The 13,331-nt window shown below is 39.4% G+C and overlaps 1 protein-coding gene and 1 non-coding gene across 2 annotated transcripts in view; both read right to left on the reverse strand.

Moving 5' to 3' along the window:
* Window positions 1–13,331, reverse strand: part of NPSR1 (neuropeptide S receptor 1) — a 108,786-nt gene that overhangs the window by 40,717 nt on the left and 54,738 nt on the right. Inside the window, exon 10 of the mRNA XM_048950798.1 lies at window positions 5,863–5,995. Coding sequence (XP_048806755.1) covers window positions 5,863–5,995 — 133 coding nt within the window. The remainder of the gene's footprint in view (window positions 1–5,862; window positions 5,996–13,331) is intronic.
* On the reverse strand, window positions 12,894–12,965 carry TRNAM-CAU (transfer RNA methionine (anticodon CAU)). Its single transcript has one exon. It is a non-coding gene; the product is annotated as a tRNA-Met (tRNA).

Here is a 13,331-nt window from a genome sequence, read left to right on the forward strand (position 1 = left end):
AGTTTTCAACAACCCGCTGTATTTGATTTTACCAGAAGCTGGTGCATGCAAGGGAATATGAGATAAGTCCACTCAATGCCAAGATGTTTGGCCCAAGTATTTGCAAGGGAATTTTCAAAATGTGTCCCACCATCTGACTCAATTCTTTCTGGAGTGCCATGTCACCACAGGACTTGTTTCTCCAGACCCAATATGGTGTTTCGGGTGGTAGCATGGGGTACTGCGTACGTTTCAAGCAACCCAGTGGTTGCCTCCACCATGGTGAGCACTTAATGCTTACCATCGTGAGTTCGTGGCAAGGTGATTTCATCAACCTCCTCATATTTGTACTTTTGCCATCGTCCTTCCCCCCACAGAGCTTTCACCTCTTGGCTTGTTTAATTGTGGTACGTGTAGCACAGTCATGAATAAGCTGTGCAATAGTGCCCATAGTTATGTCCACCTCTTGGTCTCTAGCCCACTTATATGTTGCATCTCTTCCTTCACAGCCCGAGGTTTCATGGGCCCATCGAGACAGAAATAATTCACCCTTGTTTTGCCAGTCCAACTCCATTTGAGCCACCTCAGTTGTGGCAGCTTGATGTCCTTGGTGGTTATTTTGTTGTTCTTCAGTAGCCCTGCTCTTGGGCACATGAGCATCTACATGATGTACCTTTACACATTCTTTATTTGAATAGTAATGTATTTCCACAGCTCAGCAGCCCAAATGGGTTTACCCCTTCTTTGCCAGCTGTTTTGTTGCCACTGCTGTAACCAATCTCATAAGGCAGTTGCCACCATCCATGAGTCTGTTATTGTAGGCAGATGAACTACTTAGTAAAAAAAGAAGCAGAAAGAATGGGAGCTTCTAATGTGTTTGTTCATGTTTAGCCATTGTAGTTGTAGAGTTAGATGCACAAATTTTATATAGGGAAACTCTCAGACTCTGCCTTTAGTCATTATGGCCAAAGTCATCTCAGAAGTCTGAGGCTAAGCACCAGAGAAATGAAATAATTCTTGCATCAGCACAGCCTGTCTCCACCTATTTGTTCACATAACACTCCTATGGCTAGCTCTTTGTGTACTGCTATTTTACTAAACACTAAAAATGAGTACACTAGCTTGTGGACCAAAGTCATTTTCCATGGTCCAATTTCCTGGGAGCAAGTGAGAAAGCTGCAAGTGATGCACAGAAACACTTTAAAAAATACATCCTTGTCTTTCCAGTGTAAATTTCTTGTCATTACTTAGATTTTGGTATTTCTTTCACAAGTTAGACTGTAGCTGAATATTTTTTTCACATCTTTCTCTTTTGCTTTTCTTTTTGTATGTATTCTACCATACAGAAGTTTAGCTGGCATTCTTTTTAGTTTTTTTCTTCACTACAACCGCAGCAATACCTAAATAAGCATGTATACCTTTCAAGTCTGTTGGCCTAAGGCTTATAATTAGGCATGTGGTGAAGTTGCCACTTTATATCTAACCCCAGTAACAAACAGAATCCAACATTCTTCAGATTCTGATTTCTGCTTAATGTTAGGACAGAAAGAGAAATCTCAGAGTCTTCTGTGAGAAATCACCTTAATATTTCCAAATCCCACTTTTTAGATATTTACTTGGGAAGGAAGTAGAAAGAAACAAACCAAAAATAACCTCAGACAAACAAATGTAGAACACAAAAACATATACATACACACATGTCTGTAGTCATTAAATCATAAGAAGGAACTTAAATACATTCTCCAGACAGTAGTGCTTGAAGTTGAGTGAAGGATACAGTTTATCAAAATTGATCTTGTGCTTCTTGATCCACTTTTGAATAGGTGAAATTACTATAATTTTTGTTGAATGGACTGTTTAGGTAATATATAATGCTTCTTATCCAATGATACTCAATGTACGAGACTGGTAAGGAATATCTCAAATGAACACGAGGCAATCACCAACACTTTGTGGACAGTTTTGCAGTTGAAAGCATTTCTTTGGAGTTGTTTGCCTTTGAATGGAAGGGCCCAAGAGTGTTTCCTGTCTGAAGACTTGCCTGAGAACAGGTGTTTCCAGCTTAATAAAGGAGACTGGGAGATGACACCACTGTATCCTGTGAAGGCTGGAGTATCCCTGTGTGCTCTTACCTGCTGATTTAAGTTCACAAGGCCTGGAAAATGGGAACAAAGGAGTTCCTGCTCAGATCTCAGAAGTCAGAAACTGTCGCTCCAAAAGAGCAGGCTTGACCACTCTGGACTATAAGAGTAAGTACTGTCACTGTAAGCAGTCAACTGACCACCACAACCTTGGATGACCCACCACTACCAAAGATCAGCACCTGACACCAAGACATTGCTAGGTTGAGGAGCGGTGAACCTCTTTGCTTTGCTGTATCTGTATATCTGTGTATCTGTATATCTGTATATCTGTATATCTGTATATCTGTATATCTGTACATCCATATATCTGTATATCTGTATATCTGTATATCTGTATGTCTGTATGTCTGTATGTCTGCCTCTCCCGATTTTCTGTATTTTCTCATTTTCTTCTTTTATACTTCTGCTTCTGTAGTAGCCATTGCCCAATATTGTCTTAACTGTAATGATTTTTAACCATAATTAGCCAATTAGCCAATTTTACCTTCAAGTAAAGCATTAATTGGTGTTAAGAAAGCTCTCAGTAAATTGATATGTATTATTCCTCTGATCCTTGGATGACTCCGTCACTGCAGCAACCCCTGCTAACTAGAGGAGGTGCAGCTCAGGAGACAGAAAAAGATTCATCTCCCTTGAAACCCATGGAGTGGGATGAGACATTCAAATACCTGAGATATTAATAGAAAAAAAAAATGCATGATCGTCAGCTGCTTTTACATTTTGAAAGTAGGGGTAAGGTGGCCTTTCTTTGGTAGAGCTGGGTAAAGTGTCTGAATAAGTAGAAATATTTTCTGAGTGCAACCATATTTCACTTGAAAATTTCCAGCATGATCACAGTGTCTGTGAACTTACCAGTCTGTCAGACCCCCACTCTCTTCTTGAACAACTTGGGGAATTCGGTCAGAGGCAAAAATGTTAAAGACTCTAAGGCTCTGCAAGGTATGTGAAATGGCATCAGATAGAGGGGGATGTGAGAGGTTTCCTGCCAGTAGAGATAGCTATGCCACAAGGATAAGTTGTGTTAAACTCAGAAGAAATCTATTTGGGAAAAAGTGTTTAGAAATACTCCCCCCACAGGGTAATCTTCAAAGCTTACACTTTCTGAGAAACTAAATTGCCTTGGAGATAGAAATCTGTAGGAAACCTACCTTTAGTTTCAGTCTTCACAGAAGAGCTTGTTTCTTGTTGGTGGTGAAAAAAAAGCATATGCCCAAAAGCAAAGTGAGCACTAGACAAACTTAGCAATATTACTCTTTGTTAAATTAGCTGACGAGTGATTAGTACTATTGTTCAACTCAGCTGTTAACTCTTAGCTGATTTCCTGGTGCTTAATTCCTAGCTAATTTCAAAGCAATTTATGCATGAGCTAGGAGTTAAACAGAGGCATAAATGCAGTACTGATACAGACATTCTATGGGCACATACTTAGTAAGAAATACTCTCTGAAATAAGCTTTAGCAAGATCTTTACATATCTACATATTCCTGTATCCTCCAGCACCATGACAAATTATGATGTAGAGAGGGATACGTATGAGTCTTATCTGTGAATCTGCCAAGTGAGTAAGACCACTGAATTTTAGTCATGTTGAAAGAAGCCTCAACCAGTTTGCTACTTCTCTTCCCCATCTGGCTTGGCAATGAGTCAAGGAGAATATCAGTGCTCATTTCCTATTCGTGTATTATGCACAATTTGCTTTGAATGCCTTTTCTATTGTAACACAAAAACTAGACTTTCATTTTATATTAGTGCTATGTTAGTAGGAGGATGTGAGAATTGAGGATGCTACTCAACTGATGAAACATATCTATAAAGAAGAAGTTTTTAAATGGCTTAGAAATGACTGCTTAGAAATGACTGCTTAGAAATGCCTGCATTGATGAAACTGTATTCATTATTCTTCTCTCTTGCTCCTCGGCAGAAATAATTAATATTTTAAGAATTCAAAAATAGATGGAAGTAGTAAGATTGAGTAAGCAGAAACTGATTGTCAGGAGATTAGGCTTTAGTTAGTAGGATTTAAATATGCCTGGCGTGTCAAAGCAATGTGACAAGCCAGTGTTTTCATAATGTTCTGTGTCTACCTCATAACTTGTTGTGAAAGGCTGATGACTGTTGCCAGCTTGCTTTGTTCTTATTAATATTTTTGAAGATAAGGAAGTGAAATGGCTCCATTTCAGGAATTAAGTCATTTCTTTGTGCCAAAATGCTGACAGGAACTCTTGGTGAGGGAAGATAAATTAGAGGTCTGACTCCTGCATCATAAGAAAGAAATCCACACTGCTTGAAAGGAGCCTTGCTGTTCAAAGTGGTGTTAACTCTTCTAACATTGCAGATGTGGGTGAGTTGCCTGTGTGAATTCATTTAATATGAAATGGAACACACTGCTGAACTGAGGCACTTTCAAGGTCTGATTTTAAAAGTTGGGAATAATTTTAGGAAAGAAGAGATCGAAAGAGCTAGCAAGTTTAACACATTGACCTTAGTCAATATGTTAATATCAGCTGTAGAACATTATGTGCTGCCCACATCTAATGGGATGTCTCCTTGTTTTTGTCACTGACTACTGCAGCTTCTTCAAAACTGTGTCTGCAGTCCCTTCTCCTCTCATCATATAGACTGTGTTCAAATCCCCAGCAAATAGCTCTCCATCCAACTCTGTATTTGTCCAGTAAAATAGCCTTTCCAATGCAAAAATGACAGAACTACCCAGCACAACACCAATAGTAGTTTCCTCCTGGTGTACCTCATATGGACCAGATGTCTCTCAACTAGTTCTGACCAATACTATCCTGCTATTTCTTTTGATTTTCCAGCTTAAACAGATACAACAGACGTCAAAGGAGGACTCAAAATTGCTGGGAAAACATGTATTAAATAGCTGTTTAGTAGAAAATTCTTGTAATTACTACTATTTCTTACAAAAAAGGAAAAAGAAAAAAAGGAACAGAAAAAGAATCAATGTATCCTATATACACAAGCAATACAACACAGATTTCTTGTAAACAGGGATTAGTAGCAGGACATTGTTATAGAAACTGTACACTTTTTCCCTTGGGAAACTGTTAAAACTCCATAAATTCAGGCAATTTAAGGCCACAGAGAAACAAAGCACTGACTATGCTCTTGTTCCCATTCCTTGCCATTGTGACATTTTACAAGCCAGGTTTCTGTACGCTCTCCCATATAATTCTTATTCCCCTCCCCACAGACACAAAACCCAAATATATTCCTCTCTACATTTACATCTTTATACCTCCCTTACTTGGTTAAATCAGACCACAGGAAATTATTTTCACTCTTCAATGCAAGCGTGCAATTGATGAAGCAACACTTTAATGAAGTACTTTAGAAAGGATTTTAGCAGAAAAACACTAGAGATTCATCTTGAACTATTTTAATCTAAACAGTTCTATGACAACAGCTGGGAACATAACTTTTGGGAAATGTGGATGCTAATTCAGACTGGGAGATAAGATTCAGTGAAAACAATGAGTTGCAGCTGCTGCAACTGACACAGACACTGCTACATCTAGCAACATCTTTTGAGATCAAAGGCAGACTGAGCCCTAAGATAAGCACCCATCCATCTGTCTTATGACAAGCTGCAGCTGCAAGTTGGGTGGCAACCGAATTCTTCACCATTCAACTTGCATTTCCATGTTTATGCAAAAACTTCTTGTCATTTTCATACTGATTTCTGTAAAGCTTAAGTGGCCCTTTCCCTCCCAAACACTACCTGTGATTGCCAGCTGTGTAACAAAGAAGGTCATTCGAGATTTCCGCTTCCTTCTCCATGTAGAGAAGAGCACGATGGCATTTCCAGCAATAGTAACAATAAAGAGGATCCAAAGAGTCACCAGCTGCTCTGTCTGCATCAGAAAGACAAAAAAAATGATGTAGGCAGGTGAGTGGATAGTGACTTGGGTTAAGCCAATCAGTTAACATAGGACAAATGAGATGAGAATGCAAAAAGGAGTGGAATGTAAGTTTTGACAATTGATTTTTAATTATATAGACTAAAAGATATTCTTGTTCTTTCAGAAAATACCTCATATGCATCATCACCAGTGATGTCCCTCCCAGATTGATTTGCAGTGCCTGTATATTACTGCTATATTCACAAAACTGCTATCGATGCCTGTGTTCAGCACTGGACACTAAAATGAGAGGCAGCCATCAGCTTACTCTTGTTGCTCCAACAAGCTGTGAAATAACCAACTGCCACACTTTGGAATACTGATAGACATGCTTCTTTGGAGCAATGGGGGAAATAAATACTTCTCTCCTTCCCAGGCCCATTGAGTATGGGTCACCCATAAGCCCTATGAAATTCAGACACCCACTCCATGATCTAGATGTATAGCAAGATTGAAAAGTAAGCATGACCCACTGTAAGAAAAAGTGAAATTGTGCAGCATGCAATACATGATGACAAAACGTCCCCTAGTGGTACTGTCTACAAAGAAAAGAAAAATAAGAAGCACTCTGGAAGCATTATGATCCTCTGACTGCAAGACTAAGGGCAAACACACACACATTTGTTTGCTTCATGTGCGTGAGCACACAATTTGCTCCCTCCTTTATGGCCTACTGAAACGTTGTTGGTCTTCTCTAAATGCAAGTTAGTTATTTTTCAGTGCTATTCTGTAGGTTTCTCCTAGCCACGTGGGACTGCAAAATTCAGTTTGTCTACATCAAGCCAACCAGCTTTAATGCCTGAGAAGCACTGAGTCTGCAGAGCATGGAGTCAGCCTGGAGAAAACATTCAGCATTTCTGCAAACTTAGAAAACCTAACTTGGATAATGCATGTATGGCAAGGGAGAAAACAATTCTGCAGCTCTTCTGCAAAGACAAGCAGAACAGACAGCATTTTTCACAGCAAGACTTTGAAGGGCATAGGACAGAGAAACAAGGAAAGGCAGAATTAAGAAGTTCTGAAGTATCCAGCAGTGATAAGTATCACTAGTATTAAATGGGGAGGTCGGTGGCCGTGCATATGGCAGGGGGGTTGGAGATTCATGATCCCTGGGGTCCCTTTCAACCCTGGCCATTCTGTGATTCCATGATTCTGTGATTCTGTGATAATACACATGTTGTTATTACAGCCAAGGGGAGAAAAAAAATACACACGTGGCTCAGCAGCCAGCATGCATAGCTCCTTTTCTACTGAGGAACAGAACCAGCTCTGCTTCAGTCTGGTAGCAATGGGACTTCATGACCTATGTGGCTGTGCAGAAGAGGCAGGACCCACTTGCTGTATGAGCAATTCCAGGCTGTGCTCCATGCCTGAGCCCAGGGATTAGTTTAAGCACACAATGAATGCTGTGTTTAGATGGTTTCATTTTTCCCAGCACGATAACTTCTGTTAGTTTAATCTGTCATTTGGGTCACCTCATCTAACTTTAAAGCTCTAAAGAGAGACAGCTACTCTAAATGGTCTTTGTAGTCTAGATAATGGTAATATCTCAGACATGAGTCATCATTCATCTCACCCACCCTGGGATAGCTGTCTCCACTGATTATAGAATCACCTATACAAGACAACCAGTGTGGGCTGTGTGCTTAAATTTTAGAAGAAAAAAAAAACAAAAAACGAGCAAATGAAAAAACAAAACAAGCAAGCAAACAACAAACAAACATGTTTTAAAATCTAACAATCCCTTGGAAGCAAATTCCCTTTGCAACACTTAGCAGAGACGTGGTAAAACTATGCTTACGGGGACACTTTTTTTGTACAGGGATTGGAAGGAGACATCTTTTTGGAAGATAAATAAAGTGGGGGGACAAAAAGAAGTAAGATTTCGTATCACATTTGTCCTTGAAATCAATTGGTTCTCCTAAGGGATTGGCTTGTCTTTTTCATTTCAGAAAAGATCTTTCATATGTTAAAAAAATAAGGGACAAGATGTGCTCCCATTTTCTCTGATATAAAATTGGGAGAGCATTTTTTAAAAAGAAATTCTGCATTCCTGTATTGTAATGATAAGGCTAACAACAGAACAAGGCTCTGACACAAATCTTTTTGCAATTCCTGCATAAGAAAATCCTCAGTGTCAGCCAAGCCTGTGTTAGAGGGGTGCTTCCTCCCCACATAGGGGTAAGCACACATTGTCAGTCCTCTTGCCAACTTAAAATGAGTGCTTTAAGCTCTACAGAAGCGTACAATTAAGCCAATCTACAAAAATGACAAAAAAGGTGCAAAAGTTGAGTAAGGAGAGCTAAATTTGAAAGACTGTAGACAAAAGCATATAGACAAAGTTTCTATTCATCTATTTGTGGTAGCTGCTGTTCAGAGAGCAGAGAAAAAGATCTCATTCTTGGGGATTAAGGAACTACATTAATAGGCAGCTTAAATCACTGCAGCCTCTATCAGTCTGAATTAGCTTGCGGAATGAAAACTTCTGTAGGTATTAATGGGATGCTCATCATGATAAAGGCCTTCATAGAAGCTACGGCTGGAATTCAAAATGTTCTTGATGAACTGGAAACACACGCTTTTAAAAACAGGATTCCATTAAATAAAGGAGCAGCACAGGACACTACGGTGCAGTAGCTGTAGTGATTCCAGGCTGGGTGAGCCTTCAAAACATCACCCCCAACACACAGCAGGTGAAGGTTCTCTGCAGGTGGAATACTTGGCCTCACCTCCAGCACTGGGTGCATGTTTGGGCACTGCACTCTAAGGGGGCCTACAAAGATGGGGAAGGATCTACAGGCAAGAAGCATGGGGACAACACTCCCGGACGTAAGGTTTGAATATTTGGGTGGTCCTCTGTGGAGTCAAGGGTTGGACTTGATGATTCTTATGGATCCCTTTAACTTAAGGGTATGTTTAACTAAAGATTAGGGTACCCTAACTTAAAGATATTCTCTAGTTCTACACTGAAAACAATGACAACTGCCATCAGACCAACACGTGTTGCATGTCTCTGCTCCACTGAACTCAGCTGCTATACTATTAGCACTTTGGGACACTGCACTTCAAGAGAGGCATAGGGTAAGGAGTTGACAGCAGTTCAGAGGATACAGCTGAGCAAGAAGAGTGAATTATTTAAATTGCTCGACCTAGCAAACAACAGACTCAAGGAATAAATGAACATATCTTTGAAGACATGATAAGGCTGTAGGAATAATAATAAAAAAAAAAGGAACAAAATATTCTTCTGGTCCACTGCAGATTGGCCCAAAATCAATGAACTAAAATTACAGCATAGAATTCAGGATGGTTACTTAAAAATTTTCATTTACAAAATACCTGTATAGATTGATTGAGTCAATGAAATCTCCGTCTATGAAAATAAGTCTTAGATTTGAGATACAGCTGATTGATCCCTGAACTTCACTTCAGCTGCATTGTCCAGAATTCTGTTCTATACTTCACAGTGAGGTGAAATTTTGCTTAAAAATGAATGTGTTTCATTTCATGTCATGTTCATCCAGCAGAAATTGTCTTTTTGTAGCAACCTTCAGCAAGGTGATTTGCAAGAAGAAAAGAGAACCACTGTTTAATAACATCTTACACAACTGGATAAAAAGATAATAACATCTCCTTGTGTAGAAGCTTTTTTCAAGGGCTGCTTTTGTAGTGGGTGGACTAACCACATTACAGAAGAACATCATGAGCAAGACCAGTGTCATACAGCAGTTCTTGTAGATTAGAAAAATTAAAAATGCTAGTGACCTAAATAAGGTTATAGGACAAATCAAAGTCAAGAGGATTTCCTTGGCTTGACGATTACCGTTGCTTATGCTTCTATTCCACAAGACTGCTGTTTGAAGCATGGAAGTGCTTGGCATCTGGAGCACATATTCATGTTTTGCTAATTTGCTTTAAGATTAAATCCAGCTTTAGCCAATGAAGCAAGTCGCCTCATGGGTGAAATGTAAGTCAAGAAAGCTGTCTGAAAAGTGCATACGTTTTCTTTTGCTTCCAGAAGTGTTTTGTTATTTTGTCTCTTTAACAAAATTTTGGAATTCACAGGCTACAATAAGTCTAGCATGAGGTGTACTGTGCTTTATGTTTGAAATGAAGTGCATCCTTGTAAGCCTGGTTTACCACTCACTCACCATCAAAGGCAGAAGGGATCCTTATGGATTCTAGTCATCTGTGCTATCATGATGTGATTTGTATTTATCTTGTATCAATGACAAAATTCACCCCTGAGCTCTTTCAGGGTCTCAAGTTCTGTGTCTATGAGTTATTGCAGTGTGGGGAATAGTAGTGGAAAAAGTTTAATATCTTCCCTCATGTTGCTGGCTGGTGTCTTAACATGTCGTTAGGAGGCTTATAGCGAATTCAAGTTGTCACTGACCTGGTGCTTTCCTGCTTCATGCCCTTGGTCTGTTGAGTGATGAAGACACTACTATTCTATGCACCCCTACTATCACAGGTTGGTAGTGATGTAAGTCTCTGAGCAGCTTCTTCTTACTAGGTGATTAAGTTCTGGGAATACGTGAATTATCTGGGGATAATCTGACTGCTTGTGTTTTGTTCATTTTAAAAATGATGTAAGAATTGTAACCTATTGCAATCACTGAGATGTACTCATGGAGTAAAGTAAGCAAATTCACAAGTAAGTTCCTCTTAACATGTAAAAAGGACACATAAAATTGCTTGCTAAATTGGGAAACTGACATACTGAAGATCATGTTCACCACTAGTAAATTGTATTGCTCTGTTCTAAAGGAAGTTTTAAAGAAAAAAATAGAGGGAAAACTTTTTCTCATCTCCTGAAATAAACACTTCAACTGCAGACCATGAAAGCAAATGGAGGACCCCAGGTTCTGCATTATTTTCACCCTGTTATAGAAAACATGGAGTCCTGAATTTTGACTACTGAAAATACGTAAGAGCAATATGTTATTTTAGCTGATTCCATGTAGGGTGGAACAGAAGAGGAAAGGGAAAGGAAAGGGGGAAGAAAAAGACAAGGGTAAATTTTTCTGAGGCAGTTGAGTGCCATGCAACTTCACTGATTCCAGCTGGGGATTTACAGAATCACAGAATGGCCAGGGTTGGAAGGGACCTCAAGGATCATGAGTCTAAAACCCCCCTGCCACATGCAGGGACACCAACCTCCATGTTTAATGCTAAACTAATTTAAACTAATTTACAGTCAATTTGCTTCTACTGGACCGCAACATTTAAAGAAATAATAAGAAGACACCAGTTGGAGCAGTTTAATTAAGAAGCTGCATCAGAAAAGGATCAGGTTGAGTATTAGGAAAAGATTCTTCACTAGAGAGTGTCCAGGCACTGGAACAGGCAGCCCCAAGCTACCAGAGTTCAAGAAGCATTTGAAAAATGTTTTCAAACATAGGGTTTGGTGGTACTGCATGGAGCCAGGTGTTGGACTCAATGATCCTTGTGTGTGCCTTCCTGTTTGGGATATTCTATGATTCCATAATGCAGTTCATGATGAAAGGATGAGAAGCACCAAATGGAAGCAACTCAGGACATTTTGATTATAGATTAGGAAAACAAAATCACTATGAGGATAGTAAAACACTGGAATTGGAGTGCAGAGAAGATGCAGGATCTCTGTCTCTGAAGATGTTCAGAACTTGTTTGGGCACTGCCTTGAGCATGCTTTTGAGTGGTCAGATCAAGTGACCTTCAGAAGTCCCCCTGAGCCTGAACCGTACACATGAGAGCGTGCATAATACTCATAATGCCTATTTTCTTAAAAACTTACATACTAAAAACTAAATTGTACTCATGCAGATATGTATTCAGATGGGAGCTTTGCACAAGACATATATTATTTATTGTACCACAGAAACAAAAACAACTCAGATCTTCGGGGAATTACAATTTACATCACCCTGCAAGTCAGGTGTAAATGCTGATGGGAATGGCACAAACATATCAATTTTAAGTAACTTAAAAAGTCATAGGTGGTGTTTAGCTAAAGCGTGTGCAGAAGTTTGAGATGAAATATTTCTGCCAGGGTGTGATAGGTTAAGCAACCTATCAGAAGTAATGTGCAATGGAAGTGAAAGATTTATATCTATTGTGATTACCTACATAGGGTGTAAAGTATCTCCATTCTTGGATGCATCTGAAGCCAGGTTGGATGGGGCTTTGGGCAGACTGATCTAGTGGTGGCAACCTTGCCTATGGTGAGGGGTTGGAACTACATGATCTTCATCAAAGGCATTCTCTGATTCTCTGATCCTGTGATTTAAAGTATAAAAAATAACAACCTTGGTTGAAGTGCCAATAGGAAACATCCATGTACCTTCCACCACGATTTGGATTGAGAAAAAAAACACCACAGAAATCTGTTTGATGATAAGCCATAGGTGCGTTATACATAGTTTAGTAGTGGCTAGCAGGTCTCACTGTCAGAGGACAAAATAAAAGGCACCAATAATTTTAAGGATTTTTAGGCTAGAAGTAAGCTTCATACATTAGATGTTAAGCATCTGAATGTGAAAGTTCAGATGATTAATACAAACTACCTCCTACTTCAAATGAATATGTAGGGAGGGGAAAAGCCACAAAAATATGGTTGGATCAATCTTGATTCATTTGCAGATGAACTATGTCTCAGAAGAAACACGTTAAAGAACTGAAAGATCACTGATATATCTTACGACCTAATTGTCACAACTGACAATTTGTATAATAAAATTATGCCTTGGAATCATAGAATTCCTCAAGTTGGAAAAGACCTTGAAGATCATCAAGCCCAACCACGACCTAACCATACAACCCCTAACAGCCCTCTGCTAACTCACCCTCCCATTCCAAAAAAAGCTACTAGCAGAGGATGGTTTCGATCCATCGACCTCTGGGTTATGGGCCCAGCACGCTTCCGCTGCACCACTCTGCTTCTTAAATGCTTCCCATCTAGCAAGGCACAAATGAGAAGCTGTTATTATGCACAAGACTCTCCTGAAAGTTTTTGGAATGCAATTTGATCGACATCAGAAAACTCTAAGAAAACTTGTGATGAGGTAGCAAAAACTGAGAAATGAATTATTTCAAAGCTAAGTTTTGTATCTTTTTACTTAAAGGTTCTTCCATTGCAGATGAATTTGAGAGGAAGGCAGCAAAGCCCTTTAGGAGTTGAATTTTTTGGTAACTTGGCCTGGAATTGAGCCCAATTCACACTGCATGAATACTAGCTCAGCTTCAGGTCTCTCTTGAACCACTGATTTCCCATTTAAGCCCTGGGGCTAAAACACAGCTCTGACTG

This window comes from Lagopus muta, chromosome 7 (genome assembly GCF_023343835.1).
Source record: "Lagopus muta isolate bLagMut1 chromosome 7, bLagMut1 primary, whole genome shotgun sequence".
In the NCBI taxonomy this organism is placed as follows: Eukaryota; Metazoa; Chordata; class Aves; order Galliformes; family Phasianidae; genus Lagopus; species Lagopus muta.